The sequence below is a fragment of the Bombina bombina genome, chromosome 2 (assembly GCF_027579735.1).
Source record: "Bombina bombina isolate aBomBom1 chromosome 2, aBomBom1.pri, whole genome shotgun sequence".
Classification (NCBI taxonomy): domain Eukaryota; kingdom Metazoa; phylum Chordata; class Amphibia; order Anura; family Bombinatoridae; genus Bombina; species Bombina bombina.
In genome coordinates this window covers 1,083,028,817-1,083,050,750 of record NC_069500.1, presented here as the reverse complement: position 1 = coordinate 1,083,050,750, position 21,934 = coordinate 1,083,028,817, and the positions used below count along the sequence as shown (strand labels likewise).

General features: G+C 39.2%; 1 protein-coding gene across 1 annotated transcript in view; it reads left to right on the top strand.

Annotated features, from left to right (window-relative positions):
* The window catches only part of ZNF827 (zinc finger protein 827), a 577,489-nt gene that overhangs the window by 547,379 nt on the left and 8,176 nt on the right, over positions 1-21,934 (top strand). The window contains exons 12-13 of the mRNA XM_053703710.1: positions 2,771-2,962; positions 11,647-11,824. Coding sequence (XP_053559685.1) covers positions 2,771-2,962; positions 11,647-11,824 — 370 coding nt within the window. The remainder of the gene's footprint in view (positions 1-2,770; positions 2,963-11,646; positions 11,825-21,934) is intronic.

Genomic DNA, 21,934 nt, shown 5'->3' with positions numbered 1-21,934 from the left:
ATCATGTGACCATCTTTGCTGGGCTCTTTGCCATTTCCTGTTGGGGAAGAGAATATCGCACAAGTAAGGATGACGCCGTGGACCGGACACACCGTTGGAGAAAGCAATTTATCAGGTAAACATAAATTCTGTTTTTTTTTCTGACAAATTTATTTTTCCCCTATGTGCAAGCCCCCTGTATCAAGGGACAGCCATCAGCCAATCACAGACTAGTATACTTATACCCTGTGAACTTGTACACATACTCAGTAGGAGTTGGTGCCTCAGAAAGTGTGTATATAAATAGAATGTGCAACATTTGATAATAGAAGTAAAACTGCATGCTCTGATTCATGAAAGTTTAAGGGTATGGTGTAACTTTAATTTGAAAGTAACAATATCTGGACACCAAAAAGAGGAATTATAAAAAATTCAGACATGTGACCATGAAAAGCAGGAATGTAAGCTTTGGAGCTGGCCCATTTTTGGTTCAGAACCTGGGTATTGCTTGCTTATTTGTGGTTAAATTTAGCCACCAATCAGCAAGTGCTACACAGGGTTCTGAAACAAAAATGGGCCAGCTCCAAAGCCTTCATTTCTGCTTTTTCAAATAAAGATACCAAGGGAATGAAGAAAAAATTGATAATAGGAGTAAATAAGAAAGTTGCTTAAATTGCATGCTCTACATGAATCAAGAAAGAAAACATTTGGGTTCAGTATCCCTTTAACCCCTTAATGACCAGACCATTTTTCAATTTTCTTACCCTTAATGACAAAGGCTATTTTTACATTTCTGCTGTGTTTGTGTTTAGCTGTAATTTTCCTCTTACACATTTACTGTACCCACACATATTATATACCGTTTTTCTCGCCATTAAATGGACTTTCTAAAGATACCATTATTTTCATCATATCTTATAATTTCCTATAAACAAAATATAAAATATGAGGAAAAAATTGAAAAAAACACACTTTTTCTAACTTTGACCCCCAAAATCTGTTACACATCTACAACCACCAAAAAACACCCATGCTAAACAGTTTCTAAATTTTGTCCTGAGTTTAGAAATACCCAATGTTTACATGTTCTTTGCTTTTTTTGCAATTTATAGGGCCATAAATACAAGTAGCACTTTGCTATTTCCAAACCCCTTTTTTTCAAAATTAGCGCTAGTTACATTGGAACCCTGATATCTGTCAGGAAAACCTGAATATCCCTTGACATGTATATATTTTTTTTTAGAAGACAACCCAAAGTATTGATCTAGGCCCATTTTGGTATATTTCATGCCACCATTTCACCGCCAAATGTCATCAAATAAAAAAAAAAGTTCACTTTTTCACAAATTTTGTCACAAACTTTAGGTTTCCCACTGAAATTATTTACAAACAGCTTCTGCAATTAAGGCACAAATGGTTGTAAATGCTTCTTTGGGATCCCCTTTGTTCAGAAATAGCAGACTTATATGGCTTTGGGGTTGCTTTTTGGTAATTAGAAGGCCGCTAAATGCTGCTGCGCACCACACGTAAATTATGCCCAGCAGTGAAGGGGTTAATTAGGTAGGTTGTAGGGAGCTTGCATGGTTAATTTTAGCTTTAGGGTAGTGTAGTAGACAACCCCAAGTATTGATCTAGGCCCATTTTGATGTAGTGTAGCAGCCCCCCACAATACCCCAACCCCCCCCCCCTCCCAGATCCTTATATATTTATATTTTTAAAATCTTTTTTCCCCCCTCTTCCCTCCTCATTGGTGTTAGTGGCCAGCTAATCGCGCACGCGCGCCCCCGCACGCTCCCGGCACCCGGCGTGCACATTGCACTTACAGGAACCGGATGCCGGGTAGCGATGGGCCGCCCACCCGCCTCCCTGTTATGCTCCCACCCACCAACGAACCGGCACCATCGCTACCGGTGCAGAGAGGGCCACAGAGTGGCTCTCTCTGCATCGGAGTCTTCTAAAAAGGTATTGCAGGATGCCTCCATATGGAGGCATCACTGCAATACCCTGAGAGCTGCTGGAAGTGATTGCGATCGCTTCCAGCACTCTCTTAGACAACTGACGTACCAGGTACGTCTATTGTCATTAACTGGTTGTTAATGCATGACGTATCTGGTACGTCAGTTGTCATTAAGGGGTTAAAGGACATTGAACATTTTGTACTTTTGTTTAAAATTGTGCTTTTTCTGACGCTCACTAGAAAGGCCAAAAAGCAAAGTCTGTAACATTTTAAAAATCATAGGTTACATATTTTCCATTTAAGCATCTCTAGGGAGAGAGGAACAAAGCAAAGTTCTTATACACACAAAAAAAAATATAATATAATATGCCTTTAAGGTTTTATTTTTAGACTTGGGTTCTCATGTCCATCTATATGTCACATGATCACTATAAAGACAACTATACAATACTGTGGCTATAGGAGTTCACCACTCTTGTTCCTAAAAATGCACTCTCATACATGAATCATTTAAAAAAAAAAAACAAGATAATTATGAGAAAGATATAGATGGGTTAGTGAAATGAAAGAAAAAAATATAGAGAAAAATACATATAAATTGACTACAAATACAGGGAAGAAACATTTTTAAATAATGTCTAAATACACTACTCAATGTATGTACACACATTTTTATGTGTACCTGTTTTATATCCAACAGACCTTATTAATTCTTACTGTATATAAATACTTATGTACAATATTTTTTTTACTGCTTTTTTTGTTAATAGGTCACAATAGAAATGTACATAATTGTTTTTTCTTTTGTAAATAGTTTTTTTTGTATGTTTTTAGGAGATGAAATTAAGACTCCCAGTGAATCTATAAGTCCCTCCTCTTCTTCTCTGTCAGCACTTAGTGATTCAGCCAATAGTAAAGAAGATTTGGATACTCCATTGAAAAATCAGACCTCAAACAACTTGTTGGTTATATCCGTAGTGCCTGGTTCTCACTCCTTTGTCAGCACTGAAGAGAAATCAGACAAAGGTAAAAAGATTCCTAAAATATCTTTGCACTAATCACGTAAACTATTAAATATCTGTAAAATAATAATGAAAGTGAATTAAAAACATGAAATTTAGCCTTACTTTAGTGCACACTATTCATAACAGCTATCCACAGCTACAGGGTATTAAAGGGTCGGAAAACTCTAAAAAAAAAAATTATCATGAATATGATAGAGCACTATTTAAACAGGAGAATTCGTTTTACTAAAAACGGTAAATACATGTTACAATGGCCTCTTTAAGATTCAACAAAGAAGAAGTACAACTTTTGTATTCCTTTAAGATATTGCCAAATTAGAGAAAGAAAATTGTTTCAATCCGTAATTAACTTTCCTGTAGTAGAAAATAATAAAATTGTATTTCTACACTGTGGTAGCCATAATTTGTAGTATGTTGGGGTTATATAAAACATACATTTATATTAAAAAAAATGCCTTTGGTGTTGAAGTAAGGAACTATATAGTTTTAAGCTTCACCATATCATATAGGTTGAGGCTTAAATGTGTTTTATGAGGCTTAAATGTGAGTAATTTATTGTATTTACATCAGGGATATCGGGAATGGGGTTATGGCCTCCAATCGTTGCGTTCCCCATTTGGGGTCCAGCTCGTGGGCACGCAATAATTGGAGGAAGTCAGATTCGTCATCCATATGCTAAAGAAAGCAGGAGATGCGGGCGGAGGATCAGCATTATGTTTACCATAACATAATGGTAAGTATTTATAAAAATAAGCATCTTTGTAAACTTTAATGAATTAAAGTGCCTCTGTTTTTAAGATTATTTTTTGATACTGGGCTTTAATTCATTAATGTTTACAATCACTTTAAGGATCAGACCCAAAACAATTAGAAATAGGAACATACTGATAAAAAGGTTAGGGGATACCTGGGGTGAATCCAAAGCATTGTAAGTTTAATTACTTAAAAAGAAATAAAACCTAAAAAAAATATTTCATGATTCAGATAGAGAATACAATTTTAAATAGCATTCCAATTTACTTCTATTATGTAATTTGCTTAATTCTTTAGATATCCTTTGTTGAAGAAATAGCAACGCACATGGGTGAGCCAATCATACGAGGCATCTTTGTGCAGCCACCAATCAGCAGCTACTGAGCCTAGAGAAAATTAAACATATTAGATAAAATAAGTAAATTGGAATGTTGTTTTAAATTGCTTGTTCTTTCTAAATCATGAAATAAAGAATTTGTGTTTCATGTCCCTTTAATTGTGAAGTTTCTGTCCACAATGAGGAACAAGCGTCATCATTTGTCAATGATTCCAACCATATGATCCATTACTGCATTTTTCTTGTCGTTTTATTTCTAATATACTGTCTAATATACTGGCATGTTTTACTGCACAATACAAGGAGGTACAGTAAGGCATGAGGCTAATAACAATCATAGATATGATGCAGAAAGAAAGTAACGTATACATGGAATGGTAAATGGAAATGGAAAAAAGATTATATTATTTTACTAATATTACATGAAATGAACAATTTGCAATAAAAACGTTATTGCTTTAACCATAGTTAAAAAACACCAACTTGATTGCCATCTTTGGAAGCATCAACAACTCAGTACTGACCATACAGATCTCAAGCACTGGAAGGAGAGGAAATAACTGTATAAAAAAGGAAAATTCATAAGAATCCACCTAAATGCATGGAAACCAAAATGGCCTCTGTGAAAGCAATCGCTTACCAGTGGATAACTTCATGACCAGGCTAGAGGAAATCCTTCAACAACTCATAGACAAGGCACCAATGGACTACCTGCTGAAACACTGCGCTGCCAAGAGCTCAGCAGTTGCACCTTCAGTCAGCAAACCAGGGGCACAAACTCCTGCCATTATTGATAGCAATAATCGAGGGGAACCTGAGCCCATAAAAGACAACACCTTGTTAACATTTGAGTTCCTGCAGGGAGAAACGATGCCACAGCTACCACACAATTACACTCTCATAAGTTACAGAAAGAAAGGTTCACCAAGTAAATCACCCACTGCAGCAGAATCTCCAGACACGCTGGAAAAGATCTTGCAGACAGGACCAAGAGAAACCTTGCGGGAGTGCGTGGGGGGCTCCTGGGAGGCAGTTAATACATCGCAATCAAGGTCCCTGTTTGCGGTCAATACTTCAGCCGGCCTCATCGATGAAAACTTACAGGAATTACTTAAAATACACAGTCCGACACGGGCCTTCTCCGCTCTAGTGGGACCACCAGAAGTAGATGTAGCGGAAATTATGCCGCATGAGATTTGCACTAATAAACCTTCACATGGGACTTACTATACTCACATTAACAACACTCTTTGGATAACAAACAGTCCTGTGGGACTAAAAATTCAAGATACTTTTCAACTGCAACCAAAATCTGAAAGTTCTATATATCACTAACCTTGTTTATCCTCCTTTACCTTGTTTTTCCATTAGTGTTGATTTAATAATTCATTTGATTTATTTATTGATATAATCTGACCTTAGACCCTGCATTAGAGAGGTTTAACTGTATATTACTGAAAAAATACAACACATGGAAAAAAGTATTCTAATGCATAAATGTAGATTATCTACTGCTATTCTGAACAACATCCTTGTGAGTTTGCCAGCATTTACTGAGGGGGTTTGTGGGCGCCCCCGTATATTCAGTCCCCATGTGTGGTATGGCTAAAGTGTTGTTGTTTCCCCCTCGGGCCAGCGGCCGAGGCAACAGGAGGGATAAAATAATAAATATTTCCTATAACACATGGGGTACCATATCTCAAAATAGAATACAAAACTGGTATTTGGTTTATGCCCATATAGGAATATGTGCTCATTTACAAATGTTTGAAAACTCTACTGTTACACGTTTGATATAAACCAGAAACTCTCTATACCACCCTATCTTATAATATAAGGTACCTTTCTATTAAAATATTTTTATTAACTCATAAATACTATTAAGCTTTATATTATTGATGTTTCCAAGACTGGCATCTGCATCTCTATACCTCATAATATTTACATATCTCAATGTTGACCTTCCTTTAGATGCAATTTTTCTTAAGTTTTATCTAATATTTCAAAACTTGACCCCTAGATTTAGAAAAGATCATTATTACCGGTCCAAGAGTGACCTATTATTTTAGTTAAAAGGGGAAAAGAAAATGAGGACAATAACCAATGCTGTATACTTTTGCTCAGATATGGAATTAACATCTGTTACTATGCATACCTAGAATTATCTGTATTATGTTCTTTTTCTACTCTATTATTTTTAATTAATGCAATTTTCTTTATGTTATGAGCAACTCCTCAATAAAATAATAAATGTAAAAAAAAAAAATTAAAAAATGCTACAATAAACATATAGGAAAAGCTTAAAAAAAAACCACCAACCTATTATTTCTTCATTTGAACTCTCTTTATTCAGAATAAAAAGTATTTACCTGCTAGAACATAAAATAAAATTGCTAATAAAACGGTCCAGACCTAGAAATGAAAAGGTATATTTTTCTGATGTTACATTTTCCTTCTTAATATGAGGAGAGTCCACGGCTTCATTCCTTACTTGTGGAAAATACTGAACCTGGCCACCAAGAGGAGGCAAAGACACCCCAGCCAAAGGCTTAAATACCTCCCCCACTTCCCTCATCCCCCAGTCATTCTTTGCCTTTCGTCACAGGAGGTTGGCAGAGAAGTGTCAGAGGATACGGAGTAGTTCCTTATGAAGGGTATCTATCCTTCGGAATGGACTGGAGTTTTAAGTAGTCTTGTCAGCCTCTCAGTGAGAGCATTGATGAATGTTAGAGTCTGGAGATGCAGGGAGAGTCTTTCTGCCAACCCATCCAGACTTGTATTAACAGCTCCTTAAGCAATCAGTGTTGACTAGTTTCACTGCCTGCTTTTTCCACTCAAGTCCATGTCAGGAGCGATGCTACAAGACAAACTTGAGAGTCTGTGTTTCTTTTCCACGGCATAGATTCCAGTAAGATCGTTTTATTTTATACATTTATAATAACACAAGAAGACAGGGTCACAGTGTGGCTCCTTTTATCAGTATGGAATCAAGGGTTAATTTCTCTGGAAAGGGATTATTGAACAGGGGGCATTAATCACATTATGTAAGTATTGTGTTTATGCTGCGACATGTGTGAAATGAGGCTCAGGCAGATGTTGGAACGTACAGGTTTTACTTTCATTTTGATTAGCTGAGCAACCTGTTAGGCTTGGCATGCTTTTAGCTGCAGCAGGGGCGGTCCTGCGTGGTGCACCATGTGACCGGGTGTGGTCATACTGATCTCTTCTTCCTGACCGTGCGGTTTACTGGAGACAAATCAGTTTCTCTGTTGAGCCTGGGTCATAGGAGGTGGTGAATGCCCCAGCCATTGGGGTTATAAAGGGGCCATTTTCTTGGACTTTGATACGTTAGAGGGTACGCCCTCTTTACCAAAATGCAATGCATGTCTATATTGTGAGGAGGCCACAGTATATCCACCTGCTCAATTATGTTCCACATGCCTCGATAAAGTAATATTATCAAAGAAAGCTAAAATGTTTAGTACTACTGAGCTATCCACCTCTGAGGAGTCTCCTTCCCGTGAGGTGCACACTCTACAGTTATCTCCTAATACACATGCAGCTTCCCGTAGCACTCCTATTCCTCCATCTGGAGGGGCCCCTTTACCACCAGACTTTACTGAGCAGTTACAAATGGCAGTGTCTGTGGCCTTCAGTGCTTTACCTCGCCCTGCTAAGCACAAGTGAAAGGTCAAATATTGATATTTCAGAGGACGCTCTTTCTGGGTTGGAATCTGCTGCCTCTAAGCCTCCAGCTGCAGAGGAACCAGGCTTTAGATTTAGGATTGAACACTTACACTTTCTGCTAAAGGAAGTTTTGGCTACTTGGGAGGTTCCAGATATTAAATTACCTGAGGAGCCTTGTTATCCTAAATTAGATAATGTCTACAAGGACAGGGTTGTCCCACAGACTTTCCCGGTTCCCGTTAAGATGGCGAACATTATTAAGAACGAATGGGAAAGACTTGGCTCTTCTTTTTCCCCTTCTTCTTTTAAGAAATGATTACCGGTTCCAGACTCTCAATTAGAGTTGTGTGGGTCCGTCCCTAAGGTAGATGGCGCTATCTCCACTCTGGCTAAACGCACTACTATCCCGCTTGACGATAGTTCATCGTTTAAGGAGCCCATGGATAAGAAGCTGGACACTATTAAGAAAAATGTTTCAGCATGCGGGATATTTGTTTCAACCGGCAGCGGCTGTTGCTACGGTTGCTGGAGCGGCTACCTACTGATTCGACTCCTTATCTGAGTTGATCGAGGTGGAGGGTCCCCTCGACGAGATCCAGGAAAGAATTAAGGCCTTAAGGGGAGCTAATTCTTTTATTTGTGATGCAAATATGCAGATTATTCTCCTGAATGCCAAGGCGTCAGGTTTTTCTGTCCTAGCCCGTAGGGCACTCTGGCTGAAGTCTTGGTCTGCGAACATGACTTCAAAATCTAGACTTCTTTCCCTACCATTTAAGGGAAATATTCTTTTTGCTCCAGGTTGAACTCAATCATCTCCACGGTTACGGGAGGCAAGGGTGCCTTTTTACCGCAGGATAATAAGAAAAAGCCTAAGGGACAAGGTCCTTATTTTCATTCCTTTCGTTCGGATAAATCCCAACTTCAGCAACCCTCTGCAAATCCTGAGCAGTCCAAGGGAACTTAGAAGCCGACTCAGTCCTAGAATAAATCCAAGCAAAACAAGAAGCCTGCCGAGTCAAAATCGGCATGAAGGAGTGGCCCCCGATCCGGCTCTGGATCTGGTATAGGGCAGACTGTCACTCTTTTCAGAAGCTTGGTTTGGGGACGTGCAAGACCCATGGGTACTGGAGGTCATCGCTCAGGGATACAGGATAGGTTTCAAGTCTCTGGCTACCTGGTCCTCGTTACATACCTTTTCAAAATTTTACAAGTTTGACGTTTTTGCTTCTGCTGAAGCAGCTAGGTCTGCCTCTCTTTTTACCCTCCCTTTTTCATACAGTGTCCTCTAGAGCTTGGGTACAAACAGTTCATGTGATTTCTGAATATCACCAGTATGAGGAATTCCTCTACATACAGCGTCTGCAGTCTGTTGGTGAAACTTGACAAGTGAAGCGGCTCTAGAGACACACTGCGTGTGCGGGCCGTTTCTCCGTTAGTAGTAAACCAATAAAATCTTGGGCTCAGTAGAAAACGATAATGTTTAAAAACAATGACAGCTGACAAAAGATGTGTGTATATAAAAAAGGGGGGATTTATTATGAGCTAATACAACGCGTTTCTCTGCCGTAATGCTCACTGGCCGTTTCCTCTTACCTGACTCAAGCAAGGCATTAATCCTGGCTGGAAGCCTCATAGCCTGTTTACAGAGAACCAGCTGAGGAATGAACCGTCTCTGCGGCTCAGCCTTTTGGAAGCAGGCTGAGCTTCCGCATTGAGTGTGTTGGGTAACACCGTAGCCGTAATCTAATGTCCATTTGGAGTAAAGTAGGATAACGATGTTCATCATCTTTTAATTTGCAAATGTTTGCCCCACATTTAATTGTTTTTTTTTAAAAAAAGCTAATTCTGCAAGATTCACATTTTCTCTTGGTCTAGATCAAGTTCTCAGGACCCTTAAAGGGATATGTAACCCTATTATCAATTTTTCGTTGTTCTCTTGCTATCTTTATTTGAAAAGCAGGAAAGTACGTTTCGGAGGTAGCCCATTTTTGGTTCAGAACCTGGGTAGCACTTGCTGATTGGTGGCTAAATATAGCTGGCAATCAGCAAACACTACCTAGGTGCTGAACCAAAAAAATGGGTCTGCTCATAAGCCTACATTCCTGCTTTTTTAAATAAAGATCCCAAGAGAATTAAGAAAAAATAATAATAGGAGTAAATTAGAAAATTGCTTAAAATTGCTACGCTATCTGAATCATGAAAGAAAAAATGTGTCAAGTGCCTCACCAGCCTCTGACCTCACCGCACGTCACTGCATCAAACGGGAGCAAGCATCAGTGATTCTAATTGCTCCATCGTGGCCGCGGAGGATGTGGTTCGCGGATCTGGTGGGGATGTCCTCATCTCCTCCATGGAGGTTACCTTGTCGCAGGGATCTGCTGGTACAAGGTCCTTTTGTTCATCAAAATCTAGATTCTCTGAGGCTGCCTGCGTGGAGATTGAACGCTTTGTCCTAGCCAAGAGAGGTTTCTCGGAGAGGGTTTTTGATACTGTCATTGAAGCTTGTAATCCGGTTACTCGCCGCTTCTATCATAAGGTGTAGAGGACTTATTTATTCTGGTGTGAAGAGCGTGGATTCCCTTGGCATAAGGTCAGGGTTTCCAGAATTCTTTCTTTTCTCCAGGATGGTCTGGAGAAGGGCCTTTCTGCTAGCTCCCTTAAGGTACAGATTTCAGCCCTGTCTGTTTTACTGCACAAGAGCCTTGCTGAGCTTTCCAATGTCAAGTCCTTTGTTCAGGCCCTGACTAGAATCAGGCCTGTGTTTAGATCTAGCGCTCCTCCTTGGAGTTTAAATCTGGTTCTTAAGGTTTTGCAGAAGGCTATGTTTGAGCTTATGCATGTAGTTGACATTAAATTACTGTCTTGGAAGGTTCTTATTTCTACTGGCTATTGCCTCAGTGCGCAGAGTATCTGAGATGGCTGCCTTGCAATGTGAGCCCCCTTATTTAGTATTCCATGCTGATAAGGCTGTTCTTCGTACTGGGTTGGGTTTTCTTCCTAAGGTTGTTTCAGATTGTAACATCAATCAGGAGATTGTGGTTCCTTCTTTGTGTCCTAATCCTTCTTCTTCGAAAGAGAGGTTACTTCATAACTTGGATGTGGTTCGGGCCTTGAAGTTCTATCTCCAGGCTACGAAGGAGTTTAGACAGACTTCTTCTTTGTTGTCTATTCTGGGAAGCGTAAGGGGCAGAAACCACGTCCACTTCATTGTCCTTTTGGTTGTGGAGCATTATTTGCTTAGCTTATGAAACAGCGAGACATAAGCCTCCTCAACTAGAGCTGTGGCTTCCTCTTGGACCTTCAAGAATGAGGGCTCTATGGAGCAGATTTGTAGGGCGGCTACCTGATCCTCGTTACATACCTTTTCAAAATTTTACAAGTTTGACGTTTTTGCTTCGGCTGAAGCAGCTTTTGGGAGAAACGTTTTGCATGCTGTGGTGCCCTCAGAATAGGGTCTGCCTCTCTTTTTACCCTCCCTTTTTCATACAGTGTCCTCTAGAGCTTGGGTATATGTTTCCCACAAGTAAGGAATGCAGCCGTGGACTCTCCTCATATTAAGAAGGAAAACATAAACTATGCTTACCAGATCATTTCCTTTCCTTCTGTATGAGGAGAGTCCACGGACCCCGCCCATAGTCTCCGTTGGGCAGACCTACATTTTTGTTTTGTTCTTCTGGCACCATTTATACCCTGATATTTCTCTTACTGTTCCTTGTTCCCTCTGCAGAATGATTGGGGGATGAGGGAAGTGGGGGAGGTATTTAAGCCTTTGGCTGGGGTGTCTTTGCCTCCTCCTGGTGGCCAGGTTCAGTATTTCCCAAAAGTAAGGAATGAAGCCGTGGCCTCTCCTCATACAGAAGTAAAGGAAATTATCTGGTAAGCATAATTTATGTTTTTTTCTTTTACAGGATTTGAGTGTGTATTTTGTAATTTTGTTTGCAAAACAAAAACTATGTTTGAACGACACCTTCAGATTCACCTGATCACACGCATGTACGAGTGTGATGTGTGCCATAAGTTCATGAAGACACCGGAGCAGTTGATAGAACACAAGAAATGCCACACAGTCCCTACCGGTGGGCTCAAGTAAGGAAAGCAAGTACAAAACATTTTTCCTGTGTTAAGCACATGTCCTTTCATGTCCTTTTGTACATAATACTCCTTATACAGCAAAAGATTGTTAGCAGCTCAAGTTCAGACATTCTTGCCACTTGTTCTCGCAATTATTTCTTAACCCTTTGGCTGCTAAGCCATTTACCACCAAACAGCATCTTAGAATTTACTGTACTAATTTCAGCAATTAAACAGTTCTAGCCACCTGAGAAATTAAAATGGGGTACACAAAGCACACATTTGCAGAAAGAACACCCCTTGGTGCATCAAATGAGGGGCTACAAGTATTTCTAGCATGAATGTGGGATGCACAGCAAATAATGGAACAAACTGCATTTCCTAAAAAAAAAAAATTCTAAGCAAAGAGCCATATTCCACTTATTATTAAATTGTCTATTTTTGTACTAGCAATACATGTAGCCCTTCATTTGATACGCCAAGGGGTGTACTTTCCAAAAATGTGTACTTTATTTAATGTATATTACTTTCCCAGGGTTCTACAGCTGTCTGATTGCAGAAATAACCCATAAAAGTTGAAAGGCTATTTTTTTTTAGACGATTTCAAGATTGCCATGTCTGCAATTAAACAGTTCTAGCCACTTGAAAAATTAAAATATGGTACACAAAGCACACATTTGTAGAAAGTACACCCTTTGGCGCATTAAATGAGGGCTACATGTATCCCTAGCACATAATTGAGTTGCGCAACAATTAATGGAATATGGTGCTTTGCATAAAAAATATTTATTTTTTTGCAAAGAGCCACAAGTTTTGAAAGATGGAGAGCTGCGTATAGAGGGTGTTTGTTTTTTTAAATAGCATTCCTCTAACATCTATTAATTTGTAACCACATTATCCAGGTGATCATGGGATTACAAATATAATATAGGTCCGTATTGTAAAAGGGAATGCGACATTTCACAGCTATGTGATCACTGCGGTAACGCTGGTTACCACGGTGATCATTTAGCTATAATACTTAAACAGATATTTATTTTTCAAAAATAAACAAGTTTATTTTTATAAAATGTATTTTGGGGGTCTCTAGGCAATTTTGATCTGTATTTATGTGCCTTTAGAGATCCACAAATCCGTTTTATTTTTACTTTTTTATTCTACACTTATAAGACTTATACCATTGGAAAAGGTAGACGATTACCTTTCCAATGGTCATGTACATTTTAAAAAAAATCTAAAGGGCATAAAACTCAAACATTTTTCTTTTTGTGATTCAGACAAAGCGTTCAGTTTTTAAAAAGTTTCCAATTTTACTTCTATTATCCAATTTGCTTCATTATTATGGTTTTCTTTGTTGAAGAATATACCTTCGTAGGTAACATGCACATGTCTGGAGCACTAAGGGACAGTTCACCCAAAAATGATCTCCCATTTAAATTGTTCCCAATGATCCATTTTACCTGCTGACGTGTATTAAATTGTTTACAAGTAGCTCCTTTAACCCTATTTTGGCCTTTGAAATAGCTGATTTAGCTTGTTGTTTCCAAACCTATACTGAAATTTTTGATACTGAAGTCTCTGCTATTGAATAGCCTAAGTAAACACAGCCAACAGAAGAAATGACACTCACAATGTGCCATTGTTCTCTCTAAGTATTGAGCTTTGGTTTTCCAGACAAATATAAGATAAGGAAGCAAGTGTGTGTACACAAAGTGGTAACATAATGAGATATGATATTATCTAAAGTTCGACCCATTGTAATAGGCTGTGGATTAAAAGCAGAAAACCAGCTACTTCATATACACAAATAAACCTGAAAATGCAATTTCTCATACATTTTATACTCTGCAGCTGGTATAACACGGCATTGAAAATACATTAATATAAAAACAATTTTACAGTGTACTGTCCCTTTAACAAAGTAAGGCTGACAGAGGCATATATCTTCGCCCCTGTCTGCCCGGCTTCATGTCTAGCGGCCAGCAGTACGCTGCCCGCATTTATCATTGCACACTACAGCCGATTGGCTGTTCTTGAGCAAGGACCGTCAACCTCCCTGGTTGGAAAAGTCCTGGGGGATTGACATACACCAAATAACAGGTGGTGAAGTGGGTTAGGAAGCAGCGGTCTGCTTATGCGAACCTGCATCCAACAGTGCTCTGGCCCCTTCATAAATCTGGCCCTATATGGCAGGAACAATTGCTGCCAACTAGTGCTCTTGCAAACATAAAGCATTCTTGTAAAACTGCTGCCATAGAGTGCTGCAAACACATGCATGCTCCTGAGATTACCTCCCTGCTTTTCAACAAAGGATACCAAGAGAACAAAAAACATTTGATAATAGAAGTAAATTGGAAAGTTTTTAAAATTGTATTCTCTTTCTGATTCACAAAATTTGAAGTTCCATGTCCATTTAACACCTTAAAAAAAAGTTCTTCATTCCACCCAATGTATTTTCATATCCATAAAACTAGCGGTGTCTACTATTAGGATTGAAAATCCTTCATAAGTCAAGTGGCCTCTTCCTACTCTGAGAATATTGTGTCTAACAGGCCTCATCTTCACCAATTTTACTGCTTTAGGTTCCCTTTGATTTTCTCTGTGGCTCCTCAGTGGTACTTTAACCTTCTGCAGCGGTTAAACACATAGAGGGATATTTATCAAGCCGTCAACCGCAAATACGCTGGAATTCCGCAGTGTAATTGTGGTGAGACTGAGTCGACCCATTTATCAAAGCCTACAGACCAGCAAAAGTTGAAATTTGTGACGTAACATACGATCCGCCGGTCTCAATCCGACACAGATCAATGCTTACGTCATTACAGATGTTCCGAATACAAATTCGGCACTATCTGACACCTTTTGCAAGTTATCAAACTTCTAACAGGTATGCTCGCCACTATTCCGGCCCAGCGTACCTGGTTTTCAATCCGCCACCCTGGAGGCTGCGGATGCCATAGGAATCAATGGGAGTCTGAAAGCAGCGAAAGCTTATGTTCGCTGCTGCCAGATATCCCATTGATTTCTATGCTAGAAAACAAATTACGTTTACACCTAACACCCTAACATATACCCCGAGTCTAAACACCCCTAATCTGCCGCCCGACATCGCCGCCACCTACATAATGTTATTAACCCCTATCGCCACTAAATAAATGTATTAACCCATATCCCACCGCTCCCGGAGCCCACTGCAACTAAATAAATGTATTAACCCCTATACCACCGCTACTAACTAAAAGTATTAACTCCTATCTAGCCGCTCCCGGAGCCCACCGCAACTCTAATAAAGTTATTAACTCCTATCCCGCCACTCCTGGACCCCTCCGCAACTAAATAAATGTATTAACCCCTAAACCCCTTGCCTCCCACATCACTACCACTTACTAAACATATTAACCCCTAAACCACCAGCCCCCCACATTGCCATAAACTAAATTAAGCTTTTAACCCCTAAACCTAACAACCCGCTAACTTTACATTAAATATTAACTCATCCCTATCTTATAATAAATTTAAACTTACCTTTAGAATTAAAATAAACTATATTAACTCTTTGAGTGCTAAGCACTTTCCCACCCGGGTGCTAAGGTGATTTAATTTTTTTTTTTTTTTTTTTCAGATCCCCTTTTTTTCAGATTACCTTTCCAACGGTGGGTATTGGGGGTCTGTAACTGCTTAGATGCCTGAGATACAGGCATCTAGGCAGCATGCCCCCTTTCCCTATACTTTGTATTGTAATTTTTTAACAAAGTTGCGCGGTGACGTCATCACGTCATTGCGTGTAACATCACCATGCAAAACGTGAAGCCCCGGCAATGCCTGTCACTATGCAGGCCCGATCGCAGGGGTAGGAGCCCACAGATCTCCCTCAAGGTGGGAAAGTGCTAGCGACGGTTCTGAGCCGTCGTTAGCACCAGAGTGGGAAACTATGCGACGGCTCAGAGCCGTCGTTAGCACTCAAGGGGTTAAACTACTAATTAACCTACTCTAACTATTATACTAAAATTACATTAAACTACAATTAAAATTTACTATATTACATATTTAAAAACCTAACCCTACTCAAGTTATTTAAATCTACAATAAAGAATTACTAACTTACAAACAATTAACAACTAAGTTACACAAAATAAAAAATGCTAAGTTACGCAAAATAAAAAACACTAGGTTACACAAAATAAACAATAAATTATCAAATATTTAAACTAATTACACCTAATCTAATAGCCCTATTAAAATAAAATAAAAAGCCCCCCCAAAATAAAAAATACCCTAGCCTACAATAAACTACCAATGGCCCTTAAAAGGGCCTTTTGCCGGGCATTGTTCCAAAGAAATCAGCTCTTTTACCTGTAAAGTAAAATACAAACACCCCCCAACAGTAAAACCCACGACCCACACAACGAAACCCCCCAAATAAAAACCTTTCTAAAAAACCTAAGCTCCCCATTGCCCTGAAAAGGGCATTTGTATGGGCATTGCCCTTCAAAGGGCATTTCACTCTTTTTTCAGCCCAAAGTCCCTACTCTAAAATTAAAACCCACCCAATAAACCCTTAAAAAAACCTAACACTAACCCCCGAAGATCCATTTACAGTTTTTGAAGACCGGACATCCATCCTCATCCAAGCGGCAAAAGTCCTCAGTGAAGCCAGCAGAAGTCTTTATCCAAGGGGGCCGAAGTCTTCATCCAAGCCATCCATCCGGGGCGGAGCAGCTGCATCTTAAAGACATCCGGCACAGAACATCCTCTTCTTCCGACGTCTGTTGTAGAATGAAGTTTCCCTTTAAATGACGTCATCCAAGATGGCGTCCCTTACATTCCGATTAGCTGATAGAATTCTATCAGCCAATAGGAATTAAGGTGGAAAAAATACTATTGGCTGTTGCAATCAGCCAATAGGATTGAGCTTTCATCCTATTGGCTGATCCAATCAGCCAATAGGATTGAGCTCGCATTCTATTGGCTGATTGCAACAGCCAATAGGATTTGTATAATTAATACTTTAATATACAGTAGTTTAATAATGTAATTTTAGTATAATAGTTAGGGTAGGTTAATTAATAGTTTAATATAGTTTAATGTGATTGTAGGATAATAGTTAGGGTAGGTTAATTAGTAGTTTAATATAGTTTATTTTAGGGCTGCAACTAACGATTATTTTCATAATCGATTAATCGGCCGATCAAACAGATAAAAGTGCACATCAGTTCAAATAGCAACTCCCATCAATCTAGGGCTAGGTGTAAATAACAAGCTCAGAACTATATCATGCAAAGCATAGTTCCAAATCACATGATTTAATATAAACAATCCAAATGATGACTATTATATCTGGGTTGCACATAAGCCAGGGGTAGTTGTAAACTTACACTGTCCTGAAAAAGTGAAAAGTATACGTCTGTAGACATCCTTTAGGCTAAGGACATAACCATAAAAGACAATACCATGTGCAGGATCTCATTGGAGTAAATCAGCTGGTGCTGTGCACAGACCAACTAATTGCAAACCAACTAATCGATTATGAGATTCGTTGACAACTATTTTCATAATCGATTATTATCGATTATGACGATTAGTTGTTGCAGCTCTAGTTTATTTTAATTCTAAAGGTAAGTTTAAATTTATTATAAGATAGGGATGAGTTAATATTTAATGTAAAGTTAGCGGGTTGTTAGGTTTAGGGGTTAATAGCTTAATTTAGTTTATGGCGATATGGGGGGCTGGTGGTTTAGGGGTTAATGGGTTTAGTAAGTGGTAGTGATGTGGGAGGCCAGGGGTTTAGGGGTTAATACATTTAATTAGTTGCGGAGGGATAGGGGCTAATAACTTTATTAGAGTTGCGGTGGGCTCCAGGAGCAGCGGGATGGGGGTTAATAACTTTCTTTAGTTGCAGCGGGGTCCGGGAGCAGCGGGATAGGGGTTAAACCTCTTAGTATAGTGGCGGTGTTTAGTGACAGGGTATAAATAAAGTTGAGAAAAAGCTGAATAGCAGCAAGATCGATGACTGTTAGTTAACAACAGTCCGCTGCTCATCGCCCCGTACTTGGTGCGCAGCTTTTTGACAGCTTTTTTTTCAGTTCTGCGGCCGCGATGTTAGGCGAGCGTATCACTAGAGATAAAATTGCCTGCTCTAATTAATTATGTGCTTTTTTCATTGTTATGGCATTTTTAATATTTTTTTTTTGGTTAGTGAAAGTAAAAGCTTAAAAAAATCTACTTAAAGAGCATTTTTTAAAGGTGATATGTCAGTACTATGTTAACATTGTTTACATGCAACAAAAGTTAGACTAAAAAAAACCTTACAGAGTGAGAGCTAATAAATATCAGCTAAAGGTAAAAATGGAAAAATTGACACGATCACTACTTGCTAAATTCAACGTATACAACAGTATTTAATTGGTTCTTTTAAAACCTATTTGCTAAAAATGGCAGTATTTAAAACACAAGTTATTTTTATCTTCTAAAAATACAATCATAAAATCACTATTTATATAGGATAACAATATAGAGTGTGTACTCTTAAAAGCATGTAAAACTAAAAAAGGGGGTCTTCCCTCTGTAGTTTAAATTAAGTGGGGCTGTAGCCACAAATAATTAATGTTATTATTGATCCTTATTTGGAGGATTGCACAAAGATATGGCTCGCACCTTCTGCTCTGAAGGCTCACTGAAATGCCACTTTTATTATGTGTTTATACTTGCACTGTGTGTTAGCATCCAACACTATAAACTCTCCTGTATTGCAGCTTGTTGTCTGTGTTTTCTTTTACATCTTTCCCCAGGTTCCTTTATGCAGTCAGAATCTCCTTAGGACTGAAAGGTTACTGTCGGCTAGATTACGAGTTTTGCGTTATGAGGGGTGCGGTACTAACTTGCACGTTATTGTCATCGCTCACTTACCTACAGCGCTGGTATTACAGGTTTTCATAAACCCGGCGTTAAAAGATAAGAAGTGAGCGTAGAGCAAAATTGTGCTCCATACCACACTCCAATACCAGCGCTGCTTAAGTCAGCGGTGAGCCGGTTTTATGTGCTTGTGCACGATTTCCCCATAGACATCAATGGGGAGAACTGGCTGAAAAAAAGCCTAACATCTGCAAAAAAGCAGTGTAAAGCTCCGTAACGCAGCCCCATTGATTCCTATGGGGAAACACATTTTATATTTACACCAAACACCCTAACATAAACCCTGAGTCTAAACACCCCTAATCTTACACTTATTAACCCATAATCTGCCGCCCCCGTCATCGCCGACACCTACATTATACGTATTAACCCCTAATCTGCCGCTCCGGACATCGCCACCACCTACATTATATTCATTAACTCCTAATATGCTGCCCCCAACATCGCCACCACCTAACCCTAACCCCTAATCTCCCTCCCCCAATGTTGCCGCCACCTACCTACATTTATTAACCCCTAATCTGCCGCCCCCAATATTATTATATTTATTAACCCCTAAACCTAAGTATAACTCTAACTCAGGAATTTGGATCTGTTAAAGTAACTAATATTGAAGGAACCAATTTCCTCACTTTCACCTTGTTTTTCATCACCCATTTTTTTTCATTTTTTTGGTTTTGATCAACAAATGTTAGTGAAGCCAATAGGATTGAACTCAGATTCTATCGACCAATCGGAATATAAGGGGCGCCATCTTGGATGAAGTCACTTAAAAGAACCTTCATTCGTCGGGTTGTTGTCATTGGAAGAGGATGCTCTGCGTCGGATGTCTTGAAGATGGACTCGCTCCGCGCCGGATTGATGAAAATAGAAGATACCGTCTGGATGAAGACTTCTGCCCGTCTGGAGGACCACTTCTCCCGTCTTGGATGAATACTTCTCCCGGCTTTGTTGAGGATGGATGTCGGATCTTCAAAACTGGAAGTGGATCTTCAGGGGGTTAGTGTTAGGTTTTTTTTAAGGGTTTATTGGGTGGGTTTTATTTTTAGGTTAAGGCTTTGGGCCGCAATAGAGCTAAATGCCCTTTTAAGGGCAATGCCCATCCAAATGCCCTTTTCAGGGCAATGGGGAGCTTAGGTTTTTTTAGTTAGGGTTTTATTTGGGGGGTTGGTTGTGTGGGTGGTGGGTTTTACTGTTAGGGGGGTTGTTTGTTTTGTTTTGTTTTTTCAGGTAAAAGAGCTGATTTCTTTGGGGCAATGCCCCGCAAAAGGCCCTTTTAAGGGCTATTGGTAGTTTAGGCTAGGGTTTTGTTTTTTTTATTGGGGCTATTAGATTAGGTGTAATTAGTTTAAATATCTTGTATTTTTTTATTTTGTCTAATTTAATGTTTGTTTTTGTAATTTAGGTAATTGTATTTAATTTATTTAAATGTATTTAATTTATGGAATTTAATTGTAGTGTAAGGTTAGGTGTTAGTGTAACTTAGGCTTTATTTTACAGGTACATTTGTATTTATTTTAACTAGGTAGTTAGTAAATAGTTAATAACTATTTAGTAACTATTCTACCTAGTTTAAAATAAATACAAACTTGCATGTAAAATAAAAATAAACCCTAAGATAGCTACAATGTAACTATTAGTTATATTGTAGCTAGCTTAGGGTTTATTTTACAGGTAAGTATTTAGTTTTAAATAGGAATTATTTAGATATTAATTGTAGGTTTTAATTAGATTTATTTGAATTATGTTTAAGTTAGGAGGTGTTAGGGTTAGACTTTGGTTTAGGGGTAAATAAATATAATATAGTGGCGTTGACGTTGGGGGCGGCAGATTAGTGGTTAATGTAGGTAGGTGGCGGCGATGTTAGGGACAGCAGATTAGGGGTTAATACTATTTAACTAGTGTTTGTGAGGTGGGAGTGCAGCGGTTTAGGGGTTAATATGTTTATTCTAGTGGCGGCGATGTCGGGAGCGGCAGATTAGGGGTTAATAATTTTATTTTAGTGTTTGCGATGCGGGAGGGCCTCGGTTTAGGGGTTAATAGGTAGTTTATGTGTATTTAGTGTACTTTTTAGCACTTTAGTTATGAGTTTTATGCTATGGCTTTGTAGTGTAAAACTCATAACTACTGACTTTAGAATGCGTTACGAATCTTGCGGGATAGGCTGTACCGCTCACTTTTTGGCCTAAAAAAAAAAAAGCTTCTAATACTGGTGCAATGGAAGTCCCATTGAAAAAAAGACTACGCAAATTGCGTAAATTGATTTGCGGTAAGGCAAAAAAAAAGTATTCGGGACAGCTGTACCTACAAGACTCATAATAGCCTTAACGCTGCTTTTTACTCATAACGCAAAACTCGTAATCTAGCCGTGTGTTAGCAGCTTTTTTTATCCGGTCCCTAATTGTGTAGGGGATACGGTCTGTAATCACAGCTTGGGGTGATTCCAGAAAGACACAATATTTTTCTTTAAGCAGTATTTTTTCTTTTTTGCAGTCTTGGGGTCTCTAGCACTCCAAGGCCTAGATTTGGAGTTCGGCGGTAAAAGGGCTGTTAACGCTCCGCGGGCTTTTTTCTGGCCGCACCATAAATTTAACTCTGGTATCGAGAGTTAAAACAAATGCTGCGTTAGGCTCCAAAAAAGGAGCGTAGAGCATTTTTACCGCAAAAGCAACTCTCGATACCAGAGTTGCTTACGGACGCGGCCGGCCTCAAAAACGTGCTCGTGCACGATTCTCCCATAGGAAACAATGGGGCTGTTTGAGCTGAAAAAAAACCTAACACCTGCAAAAAAGCAGCGTTCAGCTCCTAACGCAGCCCCATTGATTCCTATGGGGAAACACTTCCTACGTCTGCACCTAACACCCTAACATGTACCCCGAGTCTAAACACCCCTAATCTTACACTTATTAACCCCTAATCTGCCCCCCACAACGTCGCCTCCACCTGCCTACACTTATTAACCCCTAATCTGCCGAGCGGACCTGAGCGCTACTATAATAAAGTTATTAACCCCTAATCCGCCTCACTAACCCTATCATAAATAGTATTAACCCCTAATCTGCCCTCCCTAACATCGCCGACACCTACCTTCAATTATTAACCCCTAAACTTCCGATCGGAGCTCACCGCTATTCTAATAAATGGATTAACCCCTAAAGCTAAGTCTAACCCTAACACTAACACCCCCCTAAGTTAAATATAATTTTTATCTAA